This window comes from Populus alba, chromosome 14, assembly GCF_005239225.2.
Source record: "Populus alba chromosome 14, ASM523922v2, whole genome shotgun sequence".
Classification (NCBI taxonomy): Eukaryota; Viridiplantae; Streptophyta; class Magnoliopsida; order Malpighiales; family Salicaceae; genus Populus; species Populus alba.
In genome coordinates, this window is record NC_133297.1 from 13,388,377 (window position 1) to 13,414,479 (window position 26,103).

General features: G+C 33.3%; 3 protein-coding genes across 3 annotated transcripts; 1 reads left to right on the top strand and 2 right to left on the bottom strand.

Moving 5' to 3' along the window:
- Window positions 1-1,043: 1,043 nt before the first annotated feature.
- LOC118059553 (amino acid permease 3-like) lies at window positions 1,044-4,495 on the bottom strand. Its single transcript, XM_035072475.2, has 6 exons — window positions 4,329-4,495; window positions 3,066-3,186; window positions 2,713-2,946; window positions 2,531-2,624; window positions 2,089-2,443; window positions 1,044-2,004 (listed from the first exon to the last, which is right to left on the bottom strand). The coding sequence occupies exons 1-6, from the start codon at window positions 4,332-4,334 to the stop codon at window positions 1,351-1,353; spliced, it is 1,464 nt and encodes a 487-aa protein (XP_034928366.1). The 5' UTR covers window positions 4,335-4,495; the 3' UTR covers window positions 1,044-1,350.
- An 11,572-nt stretch (window positions 4,496-16,067) lies between these two features.
- On the bottom strand, window positions 16,068-18,316 carry LOC118059462 (amino acid permease 3-like). The gene is made up of 5 exons (XM_035072377.2): window positions 18,097-18,316; window positions 17,745-17,978; window positions 17,532-17,625; window positions 17,059-17,413; window positions 16,068-16,930 (listed from the first exon to the last, which is right to left on the bottom strand). The coding sequence occupies exons 1-5, from the start codon at window positions 18,203-18,205 to the stop codon at window positions 16,277-16,279; spliced, it is 1,446 nt and encodes a 481-aa protein (XP_034928268.1). The 5' UTR covers window positions 18,206-18,316; the 3' UTR covers window positions 16,068-16,276.
- A 4,649-nt stretch (window positions 18,317-22,965) lies between these two features.
- LOC118050710 (uncharacterized) lies at window positions 22,966-23,352 on the top strand. The gene has a single exon (XM_035061176.1). The coding sequence runs from the start codon at window positions 22,966-22,968 to the stop codon at window positions 23,350-23,352; it is 387 nt and encodes a 128-aa protein (XP_034917067.1).
- The last annotated feature ends 2,751 nt before the right edge of the window (window positions 23,353-26,103 follow it).

Here is a 26,103-nt window from a genome sequence, read left to right on the forward strand (position 1 = left end):
TTGAAGGGGTGTGTTAAAAAATAATATAAATCATATCTTGATACCTCACTTAAAAATTTAAGCTATTGGATTGAGATAGTTCTTTGATACTTATATGCTATGCTATTCAATGAGCAAGAAAAATCTTCAAAAGCTTGCTAGCCGGGAGAGTAAAATATTTTCTTGATTTAAGGAACGATAAAAATAAAACAAGCAAAGATGGTATTGAAATTATACAGAACAATACAGAAAAATCTAAATTCCCACTGCCTTTTCTTTTCAACTGTTTCAATCCCACTATCACATGCACTTTTTTGGACTTCTTCCGAGCCTAAATGTCTCACAGTGCGATTTTAGGAAACCATTGCTTTCATGAAAGGAAAGACCAAGTTAATTCGACATGGTTGCCATTGCTTTCCCTCTCCACCATGACCTTTGTGTCTATACAGGGTTCTATACCGACATTCCTTTTTTTATTTATATTTTATTTTTATGGAAGGAAGGTTAGCCTTCAGCCAAGAAATTTGGGCCAAAAAGTTGAACTTTTTCACTGTTGCTATAGTTCAAACAAAGAACCATATCTGATATTGCCGCCCCCCCCCACGAAAAAGATCACAGAGCTTGTACTTAATGCTGTCGAAGTTGATCGATCTATCCACCATAAAATCACTTGACAGTGCTCTCATGACTTGTATATGTACAACTTTCTGTCAGACTGGACACTATCAGCCTTGGTTCCACAGCATGAACTGGATTTTCTCTCCTTTTTTCACTGTATGCACTTTCAATGGTGTAAAATTAAGATGCCAATATATGCTTTTTTCTTCAAGCAGGAAAAATCACAAGTAAAAATAAAAAATACCATTTCCTATCTTGAGCTGCCATATGCTGATTTGAACAGCTGGAACAAGTATTCAAATCTAGGGTTGAATTTAGGTTCAACCGTTGAAACGAGTAGACTAACAGGTAAATACTAGGTATTAATTCATGAAACAAAGAAAAAGGAATTGATTAACTAGTAAGTGAGCAATCCATATCATAGGGGAGTTGAATTAACTAGTAAGTGAGAGGGGGAACCCTTTGCAGAAATTCTTTCAGTTGGCATTGAAAGTTACAGTGCTGGGAGGATAGATAATCAGGGACACATGATTACAGTACACTTACATTACATGCATGGCCCCCCACCTTTTTTCTTTTTACTGTTCAGATAAACAAGAAGATTACATTGAAATAAGACGATCAATTAACATGATCACCTCGGGAATGATATGAACATGAAAAGGGACTAAAATCCTAGATTACTAGGTTGGTTGCTTGTCTTTCTTGTGATATGCTCATCAGTACTGGTGATACTGATGAAATTCAGATAATCTAGTAACTGGTCTGGAAGGGCTTGATAGTCTTGACATCATCAAGAACTCCAGCAATCGAACCAGCAGCAGCAGCTATGGTAATAATCAGGCAAGCAACACTTAGGATTTGGAGGCAAAGCCATCTTGTGCTCCATTTTGTTATCTTCTTCTGTGAAATATACATCTCAACTGGGAAGTAAACGGTCAATGGCCAAAATCCCAAAGCCCCAAGGAGGCCAACTATGTCGTTAAAGAAGGGAAGGAGCATTGAAATCACAGTGGTTGTAACCACAAAGAGCGTCCTCCAAATCATTCTGAAGAGGTTGAGATTGTATGGACCGAGACCAGGGATTGAGATTTTGATATCTTTGGTAACGAAGTCACTATCTGGGAATCTTCGGGCTGCTTCTTTTTCAACAAAGGCAAAGAGGGGCTGGCAGTAAACTTGGTATGCACCTACAAGGTGGATTACAATAGCAGCATTGGCAATGTCAAGTAGCCAATATGGGTTGTAAAAGCCAAATCCAGTGAGGAGGTTGCCAGGGGATAGGTCTCCAAAAGCTGCATATCCAAAGCAACCACAGAACATGTAGAAAAGGGTTGTGACTGCAACACTTATCAGAGTTGCTTTCTTCATCGTCTTGGCTTCTGTAGGTGGGGCTTTGACTGTGTCCTGTCATGAAATGGACCGAACAATTAGCCAGTTTAATTGGCAAAGCATAAAAGAAATGAGAGAAAACATAGTTAGCTCATATACCTGAATTTCAATGAGGATCATGGAGTAAGAATAGGCAAAAGCGATGTCACCAAGTGCTTGAAAGCTCCTCCATATCTTTTGGGTCTGTGTCACAGTGCCAATGCTTATTCCTGTGAGACTTCCCATGACTCTTTTATTTTCTACAACTTTACCAATGCCGAGTCCAAGACCAATTGATGAATAAGTGAAGGACATGACTGCAGCGACAAGAGAGAGCCAGTGTAGCTGATCAAATCCAGGAATCTGAGACAAAAGTATCTCAGCTATTCCAAAAGCTATCATATATGGATAGGCGTTCATGTGGCATGGATCTTGTCCACCACTCTGGTGGAAGCAATTAGACCTCTTTATTGCCCTGTAGTCAAAAGAACCAATGAGACCAACAACAACAACAAGAAGAAAGCAAAGTTAGTTACAAATTCTTGGTTGAACTGAAACTTACATCATGCTTATAGAAGATGCAATTGTGTAGCCAATGGCAACACCAAAAAGATTCACATACTGCACAAATCCACATATCTTGACCTTTCCTCCACCTGTGAAGATTAAAAATTACCGCGTAAAACAATTAGATCGCTTAAAATTAACTAGTATAATTAATAATACACGTTTTAGTAAATTTACCAAGGTTGGCCCGAACAGCATCCATGTAGGTGTAGTTCCTCTTGCCATTGACAGGATCACCAGAGCGGTAGCAGGCAGAGAGCAGAATAGAAGTATAGTAAGTGACAAGCGAGAACAAAAGCATCACAGCTGGTCCAGCAATCCATCCAAGCTGACCAATAGCCCAAGCCAAGGAGAGAACCCCGGACCCAATAACAGCTGTTATGATGTGAGCACTTGCAGTCCACACAGTTCCTGTTTAAAGAAACAACAAAAGAAAGACTCAGGATAAAAAAACACGACCATACGGCTAATATTTTTTCTTCTTCTTTCAGAGTTGTCCAGAATATAAAATAAAGAAGAGTATAAGTTACCGGTTCGTTTGGGGCGGCCATCATCATCAAACCACTTGGAGCCACTCTGTGGATTGGTGTCAATTGAGACGCTGAAAACCTGGTGAGGGAGTTGGTTCTTTGCGGATGTGTTCTCACCCATCTTTGTTAACAAAAGATACCACTAATTGTGTGAGTTATGTTATAAAAGAATCTCTAATGACTTGAACTATACGAGAGTCTGTGCACTGAATACAGTAACATCAAAGCAAGAAGAAAGAAGTGTCGAAAGAAAGTGACGGGGCTCCCTCCTTGATCGATCCAAGTCCGGTTTCAAGTATGGAATTAGTCTCAGACCGACACAGAGACACAATCACACACCTCCCAAGAAAACCCAATTTGGTTTAGCGCCTAGTTTTTAGAGCTGCTTCGAGAGGGAGAGACAAAGAGAGTGTGCTGTTTATCAGACACAGGCACTTGTCTTATTAGCTATAGAAAAGAGCGAGTTGATTTCAGGGATGCAATGGAAGGCTTTGGGTGGGGGTATTTATAAGAGGCACGAGGCAGCCCAGGAAAAAAAAAACATAAATAATGCAGAGGCACGTGGTTTTGAAGTCTCCTTGTCCCAATACTTTGACTCAAAAACCAAATTCAAGCTTTTAATTCTTTAACTAGGACTACTTGTAGTTTTATTTTTATTTTTTTCCTTCTGGATTTCAATCAAGCTCCATACATTCACTGTAGTAAGATAAAGACAGTTAAAGCAGAGTTGGGCTGGGCAATGAAAATATTCTTGAACCGCTAGGGATTTGAGTGTGATATTAGATTATTTTAACGCATGAATCAAGGAATTACGTTTTTGTCTCTTGTGTTATTTTACAAGGGTGTTTCTTGTCCCCTTGCGGAAACACATATTTTTTTGTAAAACTGCAATCAAAAGAGTTACTGTGCCACTTTGTGTTCAAAAGGGAGATTCCTCACTTTAGCCACCATCACCATTGCCAACACCGGGCATGGCTTTGGTTTGGTGCAAATATATAATATCTACTTAATTTATATGGGGTGACTGTGAGGATCTTAATGTAGTTGAAACAAATAATGTTTGAAAGTAATTCTGGACATATAATAAGAATAAATTAAATAACAGCAGCTTAGTTTTTGTCCAAATCCGCGAAGGGAATCACACAAAATGTGCGAGGCCACAGTCAGCAGTCATCAAAAAAACAAGCCGCAGCTGGGATTATAAATGAAACACGACATGGAAGACGATAATCATGCATAAAGATGAATTCGAGTTGCTCTTACCGTCATATCCTCCCTTCTGTCAACTTCTGGCACTCTCAGCTGCCTCCGAAAGCTTTTCTATATCAGCTGGATATGAACTGTAAGTGCTCACAGTAAACGCAAGCACAAGCGGGAAGAAGGATTTACGGGGGAGGTATAGGAAGGGATTCCTGGTGATCAGCTGCTATGCTCTCTCTTGCATCAACCCTCCATGGCTTATATAGGAGCATGCAAATAAAGCTTCATGATTAAGAAATAATATTTGTTTTTGATAAACATGTCTCTTTAAAATGCGACCTCTGAATGGGAGATTCTCGCGTGTAATGCTCCACGATTGTTGTTTGGGAATGGGGTTCTTCTCTCTTTCATCGTTCATTTCCATTATAATTGAAAAGAGCATATAATTATGCGGTGATCAGGAGATATACTCTCAGTCAAATGTTTTCTTTTCTTTTCACGCCCTTACAATAATCCAGAAATGGTGTATGGCCTCTTTTGAGATTTCATGATTATAAGCAGAAATCATGATAGGTGTGTATATATATCAGTATCTAGCTCCCAGCTTTTGAATTCAAGGAGCGTTTGATTTAATTATTTTTATAAATAAATTTGGGTTTTCCTGTGATTTTGTTGTTTTGGGAACACCCTACCTCCGCTCCCTGCTGGTGGAAAAATGCTATTTGCTGCTCCGTTGTGTTGGGTTGCCATTGCCAAAAATCCAGAGCAGGGCTTCGGTAGTTATTTAAAGCGTGTGTTTATTGTTATTTTTTTAAAATATTTTTTATTTATAAAAATATGTTAATAATAGCTTTTTATTTTTTAAAATCAGTATATCAAAATGATTTGAAAACATAAAAAACATACTAATTCAAAGCAAAAAAAAATCAAAATTTTTAAAAAATATTTTTCTGCCGCACTACCAAACGACGTCTTATTATAATCTGTGACCACCGACTGCTAGTTAGTCCTTTTTTTTATTTAATTAATTGAATCCAATTTGAAAAGTCTTTTATCTTTATGGAAACACAATGATTCAAGAACAATTAGTTTCACTTGAATTTAAATAAATAAAATTTATTTTTAATATTAGTATATTAAAATGATCTAAAATTATAAAAGAAAAATTTAAAAAAAATAAAAGTAAAAGTAAAAGCAATTATCATGATGAAAAACCTATTAATTAAAAAAAAAAAAACAGAAGCAACATTTTTAACAATTTAGCGACCGACCTAATTATTGCCCCACCGAGAGGTAAATAAATAAAGCAATTATCAACCATCTTAAGAGATACGATTTGTTTGGTCCCTACACGTGGCAAAACCACAAACACACACGTTGAACACCTCCCCCCTCCCATTGAGGTTTTCATAATGAAAAAAATTCTAAACCTTTTAGAGTGCTAGTAACCTTTCACTAAAGTCCAACTAATATATATTCTTCCTCTTTATTTTTTTAAATAAAAGATATACATATTAGTTTATTTGTACTTCAATGAATTCCTTGAAATTCTGAAATTAACGATCACATAAATTTTCACTAACTCTATAATTTATGACACTAAAAATAATAACCTCTGAAAAACAAATTCAAGATCTGATTGGTTGAGTTACACCTTTTAAAGTTAATAAATATATTTTTTTTATGGCGTGATTTTGTATTTTTTAAAATTCTTGATTTATTTTTAAAAACTTAAATTAATATGTTTTAGTATTTTTTTTATTTGTTATATTAAAAATAAAAAATAATTTTTCCCGTAATTTCAATAAAACTATATATCTTTTGATATTTTAATCCCAAAAGCTATGTGTGTTAACATAGTTGGTTTTGATGTGACATGCAACAATGAAAGCAACTCTTTCTACCTAGACGTTTGTGTAGTGATCGAATCAGGGAATAAAATAAAACCAAAATACTAATTAAATTAAAAAATTTTAAAAAAATAACTGAGAAAATCAAATTATAAAAAATAACCAATTAAATTTTTAAAAAATCGACCAGTTAAATTTGAAACTAAAAAAATCAAACTGAACCGAACTGAATTTTAAAAAAAAAAAAAAAAACCGAGCCAAACTGAAAAAAAACCAAGTCAAAACCGAAAAAACCAAGTTAAACTGATTTAAATCGTTTTTTGTTTAAAAAAACTGAATTAAATTGAAACTGATTGGAAACTAGTTTTAGTTTTTTTAAAAAAACAAAATTTAATTTAATTATTTTTTTAATAAAAATTAAATCAAACAAAAAAAATCAAATCCAACAGATAATAACCAAAGTAAGAACATGAACTTGAAGCTTTGACCACTGCAGTATTATGTGCTGAGGAATCAGAGAAAGGGATGATTAGGACTGGAGATGACAAATTCAAGTCCATCAACATATAAATGCAGTTGCACCGCATAAAACTAGCTACACTGGAAAAATTCCAAGGAGGGCGTTTTTCATAAGCTGTTAAAATTAAATTTGGATCTATATTTAAATGTGATTTAAATCTTGTTTAAATTTTATATTAGATTTGTATCATGTTAGACTTGTCTTGATTGTTGAATACTGTATTATCTAGAGAGATGAGTCTGGCCTTGTTTATATTTTTAGAAAGATATGATTATATATATTTTATTAAGATAAATAACTTATAAATATATAAATTATAAGATATTTAATATAAATATCCTAGATATTTATAGAGATGATACATGTATATTTTATAAAAATCATGCAAGTCTGATTTGCTTGACCAAAAATTTAATATTATTTTATAATTTATCATGAAAATAATATTTTAGCTTAGTGGATCAAACTTTTATTGGTGTTATATCAGGTCTCAAAAATAAATTTGTATGAGGATCGGGCAAATTATAATTAACTCCAATTAAGCATGAGATCATTAGTGACCGCATGCCACATCCTTTCTCTCATACACATTCGTGTGCGAAGACAACAAAAGTGTCAGCTATTTTGGTTGTCCTTAATTACTTATCTTTTTCGGAGAAATTTAAAATTTGAAGCAAAGGCTCGTCCTCTTAGCCATGATGAAGCCCTCTGTCGTTGATCTTCGAGACGCCACAATCTACGGTGAAGGAGCAAGTTGACGTCTCAACAAATAAGTCCAGTTTATCATAATTTATAATATAGTAGGTGATACAGTAGTAAAAATTTAGAATTAAAAAAATTATTTTTTTTGTAATTTTATATTTGAGTCATGTGATTGTTTATATAATAATCATTGAAAATTTATATGGTCGTTAATTTTAAGACTCATAAAATTAATCAAGACATACATAAACTGACCAGAAAAATCACGTTAATAAAAATTACAAAAAATCCAATTTATGATGATGGAAACTTCATCAAGGATGGATTAGTTCGGTGCTATAGCATACAATGATACCATTAGGAAGAAATAAATGTGAAATGAAAATGAAGTTTCTCGCATCCTTTAACAATAATTGCAGCATATACACACACATGTACATGTGTATATAATAAAGTTATTTTAAGGTGGTGGTTGGATGTAATTGAAATAGTATTTTTTTAAAAAAATTAATATTTTAAAAATAAAAAATATTATTTTAATATATTTTTAAATAAAAAATATATAATAAGTGATTTTTTAAGGAGGAAAGGGACTGGTATTCGAGCTTTGGTTAGGTATGGGCTAAGAGAGGAACAAAACAAGTGTCAAACCAACCTCACATCAGCCAAAAGACCTTCCAGCACAGCTGAATTGTTTGACTACACTTTATTCATCTTGGAGGGTAGGGAGTGGCCCTGCTCCCCCTCCTTCTCCAAAAGCAAATATTATATACTCGCCGGTGCCTGTCCCGATTCCCTTGAAGGCGCCTCTGAAGAACCCACGATTGGAATTATTTGGATGAGAATATTACTTATCGCGGGAAAAGAAGGCATTTCAGGGAATGGTTTGATCGGTTTCTGTTTTTGGGAATCGGAAGAGCGTTATAAGCCTCTCTTTCAAAGAAAAAGGAAAGAAGAATTCCAGAGAGGTGAACAGTGGAGATATTTTCCAGAATATTGAGGATGGCCTGTGTATCTCTCATCAATTATATAAAACATTTTCTAAACTAAAGGTATTGTTTTTATAGGTGTTAGGTGACTAATTACTCTGCCGATTACCCACATATGCCGAGACTTCTTCGAAGAAACACCCACCCTTGTTTATTCCCTCCCTCCCACTGTGTCAAGATTCTCGCATTAAAAAGTTCATCTTGCCTAGCTGGGTTCATAAGTAAGTAACATCAAGAAAAGTCCCAAGCAAACCTTTCGGGATATAGACGTATGTATCCCGATAAAGGCAGAAGCACTCTTCCCCACATTTCATTTGGCTTTGCAGGTTGCAACTGATTATTTATTTATTTATCTTTGATTAATTTGAATATTCGGGATAATTTGCACGTAACTCAATCAATTTTACGAAATATAAAATATAAAATTAACGACCATGTAAATTTTTAGTAGTCATTATATTAGCAATTAAAAAGTTCGAACTTAAGATTAATGAGGAAAAAAACATTTTTATCTCAAGCTATTACCACTTATTAAATGATTATAACTGAGCATTTATTAGATGGACAACAGTTGATCTTTCAATAATTTTCAAAAAAATTAAATCAAACGAAAATAAGTAGTATTGTTTTGTCTGAACTTGATTGTATCGAGGGACTATTTACTGCTTTACTAACCGTTGTATCACATGCAAGCTCTTTAACTCCACGTATTTCTACCATTAGTTCATCGAATTCTAACTAAAAAAGAAGTAAAAATTTATTGAAGTTTGCTTTTAAGAAAGCAACGTGCAAGCAATCGTACAATTATTAAAAATCCATGCCCATCCCACCTCTAAATCAGATTCTTATTTCTAAATCAGATAATGAAATAAGTTTGCTGGCTAGTATAAATTGTTCTTTGGATAAATTCGCTGTCATGTAATATTAATATTCTTATGAGATATAGATAATAGACGAACGTCTATATCCACTTCTTTTCGTCCCTCCACCGACATGGCTGTCGATACATGGCCAAGCCCATGTGCCCACAAAAATACGTGAACTAGCTTTCAGTGCAAGTAGCGAGGACAAAAACGCGATGCCATGGGCCACTCTGTGTATTTGAGTTGAAATATCTTATTCTAAAGACTCTGTTGATTGATTATAATCTATAACGACAGTGTAGCATTCCAGCTCTCTTTTCTAAAATGAATTTCAAGAAAAAAAATCCGCTAAAAATAATTTTCGTATAATGAGTTTTTTATAGAAAAACATGTGAAATATAAGCTCCGTTGAGGTAATAACTGCGGGTCCATGAGTAGAGAATCTGATGAACAAAATCTCCATCAAGGATGACTTAAATGTACCTGCGTTTTGATAATTAATGGATAAATGTCGACTCCCCCACAATCATAATACTTCGATTTTTAGCCTACCAGAGGCACAAGCACACGGATGAGAGCTGAAGAAATTAATCGTTCCTAGCTTTGACCAAGACTGGGGTGATAGGTGCTGACCGCATTAGGGCCCAATGTGCCGTGTACCCTGCAATTTTCAGTCATCTGGGAATCTGATTGTGTTGACCTTTCGAGCTCTCGTGTTTCGATTTGTTGACCTTTGGAAGGCAAAAGGTGCAAAGCTTACATCACATATTGACTCTTCCTGCACCAGGTTGATTTATGCTACATAATTTAATAGTCGGGTCTAGGGCTCCTAATTTATAAGTTACACCAAAACATGGCTACCTCAGTTAGGGCGGCAGTAATTAATATCTGCATCGAGCTTGGTTATGCAACCCGTTAGGGAGTAAACAAGAAGTGGAAGAAACAATTTGGCGAATATGTATAGTTCAAACGTTCAGAAAGTCTTCGATGTTTTTATCAGAACTCAGGAGGGGTTGGGGAGGAAAGGGCAGTCCATTTTACAGTATAGTTAACCATCGACCAAAAGAACGGTAGACGTTCCAATCAAATAATAGGCATCTTGCAGCTGCAACTTGAACGATTTTTCTGTTGAAAGAAAAAACTAAGTGCTGAGATTCTGGATAGCTATTAATTATGGTAGGTTCTACTCTCAAGCTACAGGAAAGACAGCAGACCATCTAATAATTTTCAGACCACAGAAAGAGCAACGGACATCGAGGGTTTGTTGCATAGCTCAGGTGGGATCCATTAGGTTCATTGAAAAATCAACACCGGCAGAAAAAATTGAAAAGGAAGTGTTACCAACTCGCCGTGTGCTGTTTTGTCAAAAGCTCTGCTGTTTATCTTGGGATCTGATCGGTTGACATAAATGCAATACATATTGAGTTTTTAATTAGCAAGTCTTGTGTTTTCTTAGAGAAGCTAATCAATCAGGGATTCTTGACGACCGAGGGCCTTATTAAATTGGTAAACCATCGACGAGGGATAGGCAGCTCGCACACAGTCAACATTTAACATGAACCAACAATCTTTTTTAAAGAAAAAAAACATAAATAAGTGCAGACCTAATTTAGACAGTCATCAAGCCACCAGAAATCACTTTGAATAGTATAAAAACTATCTTGGGATCAATTATATCTGCTCGGGAATAGCTTTTTAACATGTTTGGTGAGAAAACAAGGACAAACATGGAATGAGATGCTTTTAGGTGTCACGGGGGAAGATAATTTATGCGGAAAATTGAAACCAAATAGGAATTTAGGATTGCCTGCACTCCGTACCTGAAGAAACATATGTGTTCTTCATGCTGTATGCCGCCACAATTGTCTAATAAATGCATATTATGACTGATCGGAATATGTATCGCCTCACCTGAAAACAAAAAAACCATCCTTTATGATGAAATTTTTATTTTGTTTTTTACAAGTCTTGTGATAAATATGATAGACATCTAATAAATACACCTCTTAACTCTCGGTAATAAAGTAACGTCATGATAAGACGCAAGTCTTCGATTTTCTCAAGAAAAATATGGAAGGCTTCAAAAAAAAAAAAAAACTTGCATTAAATCATCTTCAGCAGTCCGGAGATGAATGTTTTCACTACCAAGGATTAGACGGTGAAAAAAGCTAGCATTAAAAAGAGGATAACATTTTTTATATATTTTATTTTTGAAAAACTCCATAGTAGTTTAACCATGGCCTGTAGAAGGATAATAAGAACTGTCCGTTGTAATCGGTCCTCATTGAATGGTAAGGAGGGAGTCAACTTCTGGCACAGGTTTTGGGGCCGCGGGTCCCATGTTTAAAGACTAAGGGAAGGATGCGATACGCCGGTCAACTACAGCCTTCAATTATGGATGCTCAATTTTTTCCGCATCTCAGCAATCGCTCATTGACAGTGATATTAATGCAAGAAATTAATGAGTAAAATGCAACTTGTTCCTTTTGTTTTATCTATTTTCAACTTGTTGATTGCATAGTCGTTTTATTACACACTAGTACCGACTTCCAGGTCGGAACGCTCGGAAAAAAGAGAAGTCGAGACTGAATGTCTTTTTGAAAATAATATTTTTAACAATGACAAACTCGTGTGTGGTGCGCCAGGGGTTGGCGAGGGAGGGGGAGACACGGGGTTGACTCACTTGTTGCCGCGGCGACTTGAGCCTGCTGGTTGGAGAAGTGGAGAGTGGGAGTGGAGGAGGAAAGCTATCTATTCTAATCCAATCTGATCAGGTAATTAATGGGATTATGAAGCATGGCCACCATGTTTCTCTTGTCGTTTCTTTTTCGGGTCAGTATATTTTAGCTTGTGGTTCCACGGTGCAAAGATAAAATGAAAACCTAAATTTGTCTCCTCTAGAGCTTCCTTTCCATCTTTCTTTTCTTTTTTTTTTACCTGAAGATACATTGTCTTCTTTAAAAGGAAAAGATTAGCATCCATTAATAACTATATATCTACATCTATTGTTTTTCTTCTGGTTGGCGTAATTAAGATAGGAAAATGGTCCATGAATTCGATCCAACTACAAGTCCACACTCCACAGTACATGACAAGATACAAGAGGGCATGTGTGAACACTGAAGGATGCTTCGGCAACTGGCTTTTCACAGTTCGGAAAGGGATATAAGGCACCATCACCACTTTGAGGTCCCGAGCCTATAACGCATTACCAATCCAAACTAGTTGACACATATAGATTATTGGCAGAACTGAAAGGAAATCCAAGAACAGTGAAGAATCAACTATATGTCCAGGACGATAAGTACGCAAAATAAGAATTGAAGTGGAGGAAACATGGAGCAAAGGGATAAGACATGCTATAGCGATAGGTGACTTGATGCCCTTTTGTACTCTGAAAGATATTATGGAGGAAACATAGGCCTGCCTATTGTGATTGGTAGTAATGGAAATCATATTTCTTCTTTCTCGAATTCCATTCAATCCCGAGATGTGAAATGGATTGTTAAGATTTCAATTCCTAATGTGTCTTCATCAATTTGTTTATAATAAAATATTGAGAGGAAAAAAAAAAAGCAAAGGAATTTTTTAAAAACCCAATACGATTTTCCTCTTCCAGAACCAAAATAGCTTTTTTAAATAATTAATTATTTTTTTTTATTTTTTTGATTTACGTGGTATCCGTGCTAGCTTGTGCGCATCATGACTAATCTCACAGCTTACTGAACATCCTGCAAATCCAATGAGCATGTAAGGCACCGCGGGGGTGACAGACGTGCATAGTGAGGTTTGAACCCAGAATGCAGAGGAAAGGAACAAGCCCCTTCCACCGCTAGGCAAGACCTCAAGTGCAATTAATTTTTTTATTTTGATTTTATTTAATTGAAGCTGATTTATTTTTAAGGAAAGTCCTTTAAGAAGGAGCCCATGCCTCTTGCTCTTAGTCTAATGGACTAATTATTGGGCCAAAGCAAGGGCAGGCCCGTGCTCCAGCTCATTAATTTTTTTTTTTGCTTGGCAAACGATGCGTAGAACGATGCATTGTCCACCCAACCAATTATTTTTATAAATGATGTATACAACACGTTGTTTGCTTCTCTGATTTTTAGTGACTCTCAAATTATTGGAAAATCAAGGTTGAGTTTTTCAACCCCAAAAACTCATTTTCACCCATTGCTTGATAAAAAAAAAAAAAAACACCTCCAAAATAATTTAGAGATCCACATAAACCCTTTAATGCCTTTAAAAAAAAAACCAAATAAATCAGTCAAAAAATAAAAAACTAACCGAAACAAAAAAAAATGAGGTGAGAACTACTTTTTCAAATCATTTCAAGAAAAATAACACACAAACTAAATTCCCACCTCGAGTGAAACTATAGATACCAAGATCAATTTTTTTTTGTCAAAAATCGTTGTCAATAATAACTTCTTTTTTTTACATTCCAAAACCCACTGAATTTTCTCTCTCCTCTCTAACAAGAAAATAAAAGAAATGAAGTTTTGTAATAAAATTAAATTTCAAAAAGCTTTAGGAATTGAGAATGTATCATTGTAAAAGTAGAAGTACAAAAGTGAATTTTTTTGTGTTAAAATCACCATTCATTTTACTTGTTTTTTTTTACTTAGGCTCATTTCTTTTAATTTTGTCATTTCTTAAAAATGCAAATTAAAATAACCTTAGACTTGGTCTTGGAAAGGTGAAATAATAATAATAAAAAAAACATTATGAATAGAAGAGTCCGTAGTGCTTCCTAAGGGAATCCATGGTGTATTTTGCATCTCGGATTCCCCCACAAGTTTTAAAGTTTTGTTAATGATTATCAATAACATATCTCCAAAGTGGAAAAGTTCGGATTCTTTTAGCTTCACTTTATAAGCTTAATAGTGAGGATTTTGAGCAATTTAGACATCTTACATCGACTCATGTAGCTTTATAATAGTGCTAGCTTTGGAAGTGGGAAGGTGCGAAAGGTTTGGATTGGTATGGGAAGATATCAATGAATTTCAAATCGTTCCCTCTCTAACAAGTTGTATCCTTACCTTCCAAAAAGGTTAGAGCGGCCATATACACTCCTTTGCACCTACAAGATTGAGATGACAGCAGTGACACCGATTAAATATCTAAGAAATCGCAACACTTGCTAGCCATCGGTTGGTACAAAGCTTATCTTCCACTCAAGTTGGCAATTTTTTCTTTTTTTTTTTTGCCATCACGTTGTTACTTATATATATATAATTCAGGATATCCAAAACAGTTTTTACGTATCATGACTAATTTTTAGATTCTTAAAACATCCTGTAAGCTCAATAAACAAGTAAGACATCATAAAATTAACAAGCATGCACAAAAAAGATCGAATCTAGATGTAGAGAAAGGGAACAAATTTCTTTTCCTATTAGGCTACCACCTCAAGTGCCATCTCATTGTTACCTTAATTTCCCATGTTGCAATCATAATCACATTGATCTACATTAATCTTGATTAGTAAACTTGGATTCCATCCATTGTGTCCCCTGAGAAGGTAGGGTTTCTCCTGCTTTTTCTTTCATTCATTTACAGTGTTCTCTTCTATTAAAATCAAGAGCTGGTATCATGGGGGGCAGCTTATTCTTCTTTTGCTAAGATATTTGTTTCTGATGATCTCAAATCTTACCTCCACAAAACTAGATTTGATACTTTCTTTTACAATAGTTAATTAGATTTTATAGTAATGTTCTTATGTTTATTCATTATGAAGTAATCCCAACACTTATTTTCAAATACTGCTGTCAATAGCTTGCAAAGCAGATCCTAATTGAGTTAGAAGGTATTGAGCCTGTGAAATAGTGTAGCCTCCCTGGAGGTTAATTATAGGGAACTTTTTGAAGATCAAGATAGCTAGACCGTAAGAGGACCCAAATATATAGGCCTAGCACTCTATGTGCACTTAGTATATGTACGCTGAAAGAGTAATTGAACTCAAGTGCATTAAACCTATGTGTGTGTTTAGCTTAAAGTTAAGTTGTAATTGCCGTGATAGAAGTTTTTATAGTGGTAAGACTTTTGAAATATTCGAGAGCATAGAAATATTTGATTAAATATATAGGTCAGAGTATTAAATTAATTAAAATCAAACACAAAAAAATACTAAAATTTTTAATAATCTGTTTATTATGAATACTTAGAATTAATCTAAAATAAATATATATTAAATTAAAAAAATATTATTCAATCCTTAATAAATAAGACTAAGTATATATTATTTAATATCTTCCCTCAAACTCATAATACGGTAATTATAAATATTAAAAATTTATTAATTAAAAAATAAAAATTAAAATTAAAATACGTTCAATTTAATCTATATATAATTATTAAGCTGTAAAGATACGAACTCTTGTGAAGTAAAACTTGATATTGCAGTGATTTATAAAAATCACCACACTAGCATTGATCATGTAAAAACACATACTTTTATGGAATAAAAATATCCTTAAGTTCTCAAATATATGAGGTTACATGATCACACTAAAACAACAAATTCGCTTAGTTTTCAAACATAGAAAACAGGAAATGTTTCACAAATTCATTAATGTTTATTTGCAAACATATTCATCACAGCTCTTGATCAGTTCCTTTTCTGTTACTTTTTTCTTCTACTCAAGCTGTAACGAAGTCGTTGGAACTCGGTGGCGTAGATCATCAAATTAAATTTTCCACCAGGGAGTACTGATTAGTGATTAACTATTTTCAACCTCAAATGCCAAGATCGTATTAATGAACGAGGAAGGAGCAAAATAAGCAATTCTAAATAAACCATGAGGCCTTGGCAAGTAATTTTCTCGGTAGAAAACATCCCACAATATTCCTTAAGTTCAGGAAACTTGGTCCATACGTAGGAAAACAAACAAAAAATCTGAAATTTCGTAACCTAGCATGATACATCGTATAGGTTACAGTTGAAACTTCTAAAAAGCACTACTAACCCTCCTAATTAAGATCTTAGTCTTGCAAAGTAAATCGCAGCTTCGAGGTTTAGCATCCCTTATAATCTAAACCTTTTGTCTTCTAATTGCCCATTATTGACTGCTGATATTGCACTCATTTAGTAACTGGTCTGGAAGGGTTTGATCGACTTGAGATCGCCGACAATTCCAGCAACAGAGCCAGCAGCGGCAGCTATAGTGATAATGAGGCAAGCAACACTTAGGATCTGCAGGCAGAGCCATCTTGTGCTCCACTTTGGTATCTTCTTTTGTACAATATACATCTCCACAGGGAAGTAAACCGTCAATGGCCAAAATCCCAAAGCCCCAAGTAAACCAGCTATGTCATTAAAGAAGGGAAGGAGCATTGAAACCACAGTGGTGAGGACCACAAAGAGGGTCCTCCAAATCATTCTAAAGAGATTGAGATTGAAGGGGCGGAAACCAGGAATCGGGATTTTGATGTCTTTCGTAATGAATTCACTGTCTGGAAATCTTTGAGCTGCTTCTTTTTCGATGAAAGCGTAGAGAGGTTGGCAGTAGACCTGGTATGCGCCAACAAGGTGAATCACTATGGCAGCATTGGCAATATCAAGCAGCCAGTATGGGTTATAAAAGCCAAATCCAGTAAGGAGGTTTCCAGGGGACATGTCTCCAAAAGCAGCATAGCCAAAGCAGCCACAGAACATGTAGAAAAGGGTTGTGACTACAACACTTATTAGAGTTGCCTTCTTCATTGTCTTGGCTTCTGATGGTGGGGATTTGATTGTGTCCTGTTAATTACGATACAAACCTTGTAGGTTAGTTTAAATTCTAAGAGAAATTATCCAACATATCCTATATATAATGTTAGCAAATGAAATGAGTAAGCTGCAAATATATATATAATGTTAGCGCGCACCTGAATCTCAACGAGGATCATGGAGAAAGAATAGGCAAAAGCAATGTCACCGAGTGCCTGGAAGCTCTTCCATATCTTTTGGGTTTGAGTCACAGTGCCAATGCTTATTCCAGTTAGACTTCCACTAATTTTTCCATTTTCTATAACTTTACCAATGCCAAGACCTAGACCAATTGATGAATAAGTGAAGGACATGACTGCAGCGACAAGAGAGAGCCATTGTAACTGATCAAACCCAGGAATTTGAGACAAAAGTATCTCAGCTATGCCAAACCCTATCATATATGGATTGGCATTCATACGGCATGGATTTTTTCCACCACTCTTGTGAAAACAATTTGACCTCTTTATTGCCCTGTAAGTGCATAAAGGAAGAGGACCGTTAGCCCAAAGAACTCATAATATATCTAGGCATGATCAGCGATTACTCATAATATATTTGAGTTTATGTTGACTTGAAAGTGAAAGCTTACATCATGCTTATAGATGATGCAATTGTGTAGCCAACGGCAACTCCAAAAAGATTCAGGTACTGGACAAATCCACATATCTTGACCTTAACACCACCTGAGAAAAAAAAAAAAAAAACATATTATTAAGAAATTATATTCTTAAAAAATATCAAGCACGATATCTATATATATTTAGTAGCTTAAATATATATGGTAGCAGGACTAGCTAGTTACCAAGATTGGAGCGAACAGCATCCATGTATGTGTAGTTTCTCTTGCCGGTAATAGGATCACCAGAGCGGTAGCAGGCAGAGAGCAGAGTCGAAGTATAGCAAGTGACAAAAGAGAACAAAAACATGACAGCAGGTCCAGCGATCCATCCAAGCTGACCTATAGCCCAGGCCAAGGAAAGAACACCAGACCCGATAACAGCTGTTATGATGTGAGCACTTGCAGTCCATACGGTCCCTGGAAACAATTGAAGTTGAACAGAATATATATAAGTTTTCTTATACATATATTTTATTGGAAATCTTACTCAATCATAGCAAATGGAAAAACATAATGTAAAGAAGCTGTGAAATACCAGTTCGCTTGGGACGGCCATCGTCATCAAACCACCGGGAGCCACCTTGTTGATGCGTGTCAATGGAGATATCGAAAACTTGGTGATTCCTTAGGCTCGTCGTGTTCATATTTCTGATATAGCAGAGAGGTAGCAGTGGCAGTAGGTGAAGATTAGAATTAAGTTGTGTTGGTGTCCGAGAGACAGAGAGAAACAAGGACAGTACTCTCAACTTACAAAGGGTAGAGTGGAATGGAATGGAATGCAAGAGGAGGTTGGGTATTTATAGATGACTCCCTGGCACACGTGATCATTAGGCGTGTTTGGGAGGGGAGCTTGGTAATATTAATTTTTAAAATATATTTTATTTAAAAATATATTAAAAATATATTTTTTATTTTTAAAAAATTATTTTTAATATTAATATATAAACATAAAAAAATTAAAAAATATAAAAACAATATTATCAAACTCGTACAATCCTAAGCTCCAACGCGGATTCTACGCCGTGGTCCATCTGTCCTGAGGATCCCACAATACAGTAAGAAGGGAGACGTCACAGCTCTCTTTTTCCTTTCTTTTTTCTTTTTTCTAAAATAAAAACTGGATGATTTGTTTTCTTTTGATTTAATTAATAAGATCGCAAATCTCTCACGGCCACTTATCTATCACCACTACGGCACCACCCAACTTCAATAACCAGCACTTTCTCAGCCATCACTTGACACTGTTTCAAATACGGTTATATTTTTTTTATTTTTCATGTGGGGAAAATATTAAATTAGTTCCCGAACTATAACTTGTATCTCAATTGAGTCCTCATTAATTTTGTTTCTCAATTGATTTAATCACCTAACCCATATGCTAAGTTAATTCTTAAGATTTTAATATCAGAAATATTTATTGATGTGTGAGGAAATATCATTTCCACACAAACCATGCATGTGGCCTTGGTAAGAAATAAATGCATGATGGTGAGATTTTACTCTGGATCAAATATTAATATGAAAGTTGAATAAATGTTTCATATAAGTAATTCATTATAAAAAAATCTATTTTTAAATGTGCAAGCTACATCATATAGATGATATATATTCCAGTTAAATTTTCACAAAAAAAAAAAAATTGTACAATTAACCTTTCTAAAATAATGTTTTTACAACTATTAAGTAAATGTGATTCAATAATAAAGTTTAGGGCTAAAGAGTTGGCTCATTTTATAGTTTTAGGTTCCAAGCTATATATTAGTAATATTGATAATCACTAAAACTTATCTAATCATTAATTTTTTTTAAATTAATTAAAATCAGATACCTCAATCTAAATTCAAGTAAATTAAAAAAAAAAAACCGTGTTCTTATCCGTATTTAAAAAGGGATGACGTGATTGCTTAGGATGTCAGCACATGTGGCGCTGACATGGGAGACTGACACGCCCTCCTTTTTGGAGGGAATTTGTGAAGATATTAGCGATAGTGCTTAATCAATGATTACGGCTTCCTTCGTTTTCTTGATGCCGTCTGTGATTTGTCACAATCATTTAATTAATTAATATATAATACAAGTTTACGCTTTGAAATTTTTATTAAAAAAATTTATTTTATTATTTTTTAAAATTTAAATTTTTAAATTATAACAATAAATACTATCTTAATATCAAACACGCTATAATAATTTTTCTACAGTAAAATCTTGAATGTGTCATGAATTGTGGGTAGAATTAACTCAAACTAAAACATTCTGTTGCTCAGTGATCAAGGGGTCATTGAATCATTATATGCAGTTTTTCACATAAAAATAAGTAAAAAGGAGATCTTTCCTCTGATCATGGCTGTGTTTGGACCTCCAAATTTTTTTAAGGTGGCTGTGAAGCCCATAAATAGTTCCGCATCAGTGCTTGTTTTAGTCTAAGTCTATTTTTATATTTATTCGAACAATTCAAAGAATTGCAATGATAATGTATGCTTAGAACATGTCATGTTTATGTCATCTTTTATAAATTTGAAGCAAAAATATGTTCCGTCATTGTTTTAGGATACTGTGGCTGTGAACGATGAAAAACTCTATCTCTTCTCTTGCAAACAAGGAATGACCATACATGGGACTTGGCAGACCTTCCTCTAAGTTCAGAGACCATTAAGAACAAATAGGTTCAAAATTAAGGTTATATATAGACGCAGGATGGTTTTATACGAAGATATACAGGATGTCCTGTGGTATCTTTTTTTTGGTAATCATGGATGTCCGAACTAACTTACATGTACCTCGATTAATCCCTCAAAATCCTAAAATTAATGACTATGTAAGTTTTTAGTGGACTCTGAATTTGTCACACTTGAACTGATGACCTTCTGAAGAATAAATTCAGAGTTTACGTACACCTTAACTAATCATTTAAAATCCTGAAGTTAATAACTATATAAATCTCCAATTATTTTAAGATTTGTCATACTTAAACCGGTAATTTTTAAAAAGTAAATTCAAAACTTGACCAATTAAGCTACACCTTTCAAGATTGTGGGATTTGTGTTGTTCTTATTCAAAGTGAATAATAATGATATTATTTCTATCCTTAATTGAAAGAATTCCTACCTTGCACGATTTGATTATCTAACCTTAAAAAAAAAAGAGTTAATCTTCTCATTAGAAATTAAACTTCTCCCCAGTTGAGTCTTAATTAAACAGATTAATTATATATATCCATACTGGCACGCTCATGAAAACCACCGATCACATAACCAGCAGCTACAAATCATATGGTAGATCTTTACAATCAAGGGGAGCATTAAGTACTAGTCAAGGCCACTTGTAGCCTCCACATTGGTCTAGTTAAAGAATTCCAGTCTAGGGGGAACGGAAAAGATCGATCTCTTGAACCAACAAGGTGGGTTCTCGTTGAATCTTGACTAATTTACCTGTATAGAAATTATGAAATGAAAGCGGTAGGTTGAAGAACATGAAAAGGAAAGAAAATGAAATGAGAATAAGCATGACCCGCCCGCCAGATAAGATCGATCAAGGAATATGGGTCACATGGAAAGGAGGATCGAGGGAGAGAAAATGACAAGCCAGTCAACTATCATTGAATTAATATTATTAGGACAGGAATTAAGTACTACAATGTTTGAAAACGCAGTACAACTATATTTCTAATAAATTTAAATTTAAATTTTTTATATAAAAATTAATTTTTTTTATGTTTTTGATAGTTTTGATATACTGATTTTAAAAATAATTTTTAAAAAAATATTATTTTAATACATTTCTGCACGAAAAACACTTTAAAAAGCAACCGCACCACACTCTCAAATAGATGTAAATTATATTTTGCTTAAAAATATATTAAAATAATTTTTTTTATTTTTTTAAAATTTATTTTTGATATTAATATATAAAAAAATACAAAAACATAAAAAATAATAATTTAAAACTAAAAAACCAAAAAAAATTAAAAACACAATTTAATTGCAATGAAAAACAGTTACTTGCTACTATTATTAGGGCACATCATTATTATTTTTGGTATAAATCTCATGTCTAACTCATCTCTCAATAACTCATTGATACTACTAGAAAAAAAGAGCGCAACTTGCAAGAATGCCACTAATAATTGATTCTCTAACATCTTCGTTTATTGGTTGTCTACTTGTCTTGTAGTTCCACTACTGCAACTATCTATTGAAGCCGACATTGAAAAGAGAAAAATGGGTCCAGCTTGAGTCTCTTTTGGTGGAGGCGGCTGAGCAGACTCGGTGTTGATTCGCCTGTATGTGTGGGAAAGACCTCTCAGGCGGTCACGTGGAAATTGAAATAAAGTGGAGGAGACCTTGACTCGTGAAACATAAACATAAACATCGTGTTTCTCGTTTCTTCTTCTGCCTTCTTTGTTTCTAAGAATTTATTTTATTATAAATTATTTTATTTTTCATTTTCATTTTTTCATGTTTGGTAAATATAAGAAAAATCAGTTAAAAAAACTCAATTCCAATTAATAAAAAAAATAAAACTTTGAACAGGAAAATGTTTGACTTTTTTTATTCTAAGAAAAACATTTTTTTTTTATTGACAAAAAATATCTCTTGTCCCAAAAACAAATCCCTTAAAAATCTCCCTCTCTCTCCCAAATAATTTATGTTTTATTTGGCTCTCCACCTTACAGGTGGATCTATAACCAATTTTTTTTTTAGCTTTTTTCATATGAAAAAAAAACCAAATATATAACTCTTACCATAAATTAATTTGGTTTTCTTCATATGAAGAAAAAAACTTATTTTAAGCTTTTAAAATTAAAAAAAATATATTAATATGTTTTACTTAAAAAATATTTCATCAGCTTATTTCTCTATAATATGATATGATATATATATATTTTATAAAATAAGCTATGTATGAATATAGAATATAATAAAAAAAATTCATCATTATACTTTTTAGATTTCATTTTTTTTTATTGTAAGTGATTAAATATTATATATATATTAGATAAACTTGAAAAATAAATTAATTCATTAATAAATTATTTTTCATAACACTACCAAACATCAAAAAATATTTTTCTGAAATTCACTTTAAAAAAAAAAAACAACTTTCCTACAAACAAATGAAGCCTTCATTGTTTTTCCTTTTTCCATCTCTATTTCCTCCTTCTGGGTGGTTTGGGCCTCGGCTTTGTCCATGCTCTTAGCCATTGTTTTAAAACCCGGATCGGTCCGGAGGGTCGACCCGGGCATGGAACCGGTCCGGGTGAAGTCTAAAACCCGCTTGGAATTTGGCCCGGGCAAACCCGGTCGACCCGGCGGGTCGACCTAGTTCACCCGGGCAAACCCGGGTGAGACCCGGTCAATTTTTTTTTTATTTTTCCTGTCATTAAACGACGTCGTTTAATGAAACAATGAAGACAGAAGAAAGGAATCCGAATGAAAATATCATCTATCATTTTGGAGAGTCTAAAGTTGAAACGACAGTGGGAGACGATGAGGTTAATTTGGGATCGACGACCTTGCCTGAGTTCACTCAGGGAAAAGAGAATACGACTAGTTTGAAAATTGAAACCAGTGTGAACAATGAGCTGATCGAGGGTGGAATTGAATCGAAGATTCTTGATCAGTTCACGACCAAAAAACTGAAGGTGGATATGGATGTGAAAACGAGCATTGGAATTGGTGTTGAATGGGTGAAGACAGGGTTGCTGGGAGTGGAAGTTCTGCGTGGAGGTGTAATGTTGAAGGAGACCAATAATGAGATGCCAAGATGTATCATAAGTACGCTTAAATGGTAAGTCTTCTATTTTTTTCTGATCTTTATTTTTTAATTTGTTCGGTGAGAGTATCGATTCGATGATCTCATGTTTCTTCTACCTTTCCTTCCCGTTTTTTTTAGAATGCACAAATTAAACTTTGGGTTTGGTTTAGGATTTGATTAGATGATTGGTAACTTTGAACTTCAAGCATGATATAGTTATAGATTTTGAGAAACGATAATGGCCACTTCTGTGTGATGATATCTCGGAGCGTTTTGCATCAAGAAAGACCCTATTGTCAGGTCTTAAAGAATTGAAGCCTGATGATCTTCACCTTCCTTGTCTTCTTCCTCCCCACCCACCCTGAAATGGTAAGAAACTGCAAGCTTGTGTATGTTATGACACAGTATACACAGGGTGAAATACTTATAGTTATAGTTTTTTTTTTATATAGTTTTTTTGGGTTGACCCGGGTCAACCCATCTAACTTGTGACCTGATCACTTGACTGGGTCAATGACCGGGTCAGGTTTCAAAACTATGCTCTTAGCAAACACCCCCCAGTTCGTTATTTTTGTTTGTCCAAGTTTACCTCTTCGAATTTCTTTATTTCTTTCTTTTGTTTAGTGTGTCAGTGTCTCACATGATAGTAGTGATTGATTTTTAATGTAGTTTTTATTTAAAAATATATTAAAATAATTAATTATTTTTAAATTTTTATTTTTAATATCAATACAATTCAAAAACATAAATAAAAAATAATTTTAAAAAAAAAGTAACAGATTTGACTAGCCTTGTAAACAATCATCCTTGAGCATACCGTAAACATGTTTACGGTTCGAACCCAAATTTTTGGCGCTCAACAACCATAAAATTATCCCACATGAAAGATTTACAATTTAATTATAAAGATTTCTTAATCTTGAGTTAATCAAAAAAATTGTTAAGTACCAATATTCATATTGATTGAAAAAAAAATATGGAATGTCTTAAAAAATATTTTAATATTTTGACATGTTTGAAAGTATAGTTATGATTATTTTTTAAAATACTTTTTATTTAGAAATATATTAAAATAATATTTTTTTTAGTTTTTAAAAGTTATTTTTTAAATCAACTCTGTTAAAATAATATGAAAATATAAAAAAATAATTTAATAAAAAAATAATTTTTTTAAAAAAATATTTTTAAAACATTTTCTGTCGAGAGAAGCATGCGTTTTAGAAACAAAATCTATGAAGTATATGGATTAACTCAAGATCATGTGGTGTGATACTCTTAAACTGGCCTATCACATTGATGATAGGGGCTAGCATCACCAAAAACGTCTTAAAAAAGAGCAGTGCTGTAATAATGCATCTCTCTCCAATGGGTCCAACTACCCAGTGGCTGGTTTACTGGTGGGTACTACAATCCAAAAATTAATTAAGTATAACACTTAAAAGCGTGGGTTTTTTTTCCTGTATAGGTGTGCGTTGTTTATTTTTTATATATACGTTATTATTGTTAATAGACTCTAAATTTTTTATTTTTTTAATTTGATTCTCAAATTTTTATTTTTAGTGATTTATTCATAATTAAAAATCAATTGATTTTAATTTCTTATGGAATAGTGAAATTAAAAAAAAAAAGTTAAACATGGATAGCGTACTACAAGTTTTGAAAAAAATATATTTTAATCCTCAAACTTTTAAAATAACTCAAATTATATAATTTTGGTACCTCAATATTTTTTAAATTCAATTTTAATATAAAGTTTATTTTTGTTATTTTTTATTCCCTAATTGATATTTTTATCAAATAATTATGTTTGATGATGCAGTTTATGTTAGGTGTTTTTTACCGTTAAAGTTCATGAAAAAAACATATCCGAATTCAAGTTGGTTTTTTATTCTGGGTTGATTTTGGTTTTCTAGACGATTTCTTTGTTTTTTTGAAGCCATATATAGGTTTATTATGGTTCCTAAGCTGTTTTTATAGGTGTTCGAGTGAAAAATAACTTGAAAAACAAGTTTTTTGATGAAAATAAAACTCAAGTCCTAATTTTATGGCCATTATGGTGATTAAAATCTAGACAAATTAGATGACATGTTATATGATTTGTTTTTCAAAATTTTTTTGGATAGACAACATAGATGCATCCAAAACAAATAGAAGTCCAGTTGTTTGGGCAGAGTGCGAGCCTGATAAAATAGGTCATGTGAGCTGGCCTAGCTTGTCAGGCCAGCAACACATGACCTTTGTTTTTTTTTAAAAAAAAATTAATTTTTTATAGTTTTTTTTAAATAATGGTTTTTTATTATATTTTTCTCTAATTTTTTAAATTTATATTTAGATTAGTACCCTTTCTCCTTTTCATTTTGTTTAGAGAAACTTTTTTAAATTATAATTATTTTTTTGATCATGCATTTAAATTTGAAGGGTTTTTTTTATTTATCAATATTTTTTTTTTGTTTAGATGAACTTTATTTTTGAAAAAATAAAATTATTTTCAGATGATATTTTTAATATGTGTGGTTTTACATGGTATTTTTCCCTTTTTAATATATTCAATTAGTTTAATTTGTGTTTCTATTTCTATTATTATTTGCTTGAATAAAAAATTATTTTAACAAATAAATTTAATAAATATAACCGAGTAAATATATCATCTTTTAAAGTTAAATATCTTAATTTATATTTGTCTCTCAATTTTTTATACTTTATCTTTAGATATTATTAATAATAATTTATTTATTTATAAATACACATAATTCTTATCAAACCCGTGACGTGATATAGGCCGAAGCAT

Excerpts from the sequence above, each read along its gene's own strand:
- LOC118059553 (XM_035072475.2), bottom strand. Across the intron at positions 2,947-3,065 it reads TGGCCGCCCCAAACGAACCG|GAACTGTGTGGACTGCAAGT; the intron begins GTAACTTATACT and ends TTCTTTAAACAG. Across the intron at positions 2,444-2,530 it reads GCATCTTCTATAAGCATGAT|GGCAATAAAGAGGTCTAATT; the intron begins GTAAGTTTCAGT and ends TTTTGACTACAG.
- LOC118059462 (XM_035072377.2), bottom strand. The coding sequence starts at position 18,205 with ATGAACACGACGAGCCTAAGGAATCACCAAGTTTTCGATATCTCCATT. Across the intron at positions 17,979-18,096 it reads TGGCCGTCCCAAGCGAACTG|GGACCGTATGGACTGCAAGT; the intron begins GTATTTCACAGC and ends AATTGTTTCCAG. Across the intron at positions 16,931-17,058 it reads TGATCCTCGTTGAGATTCAG|GACACAATCAAATCCCCACC; the intron begins GTGCGCGCTAAC and ends CGTAATTAACAG.
- LOC118050710 (XM_035061176.1), top strand. The coding sequence starts at position 22,966 with ATGAAGACAGAAGAAAGGAATCCGAATGAAAATATCATCTATCATTTT.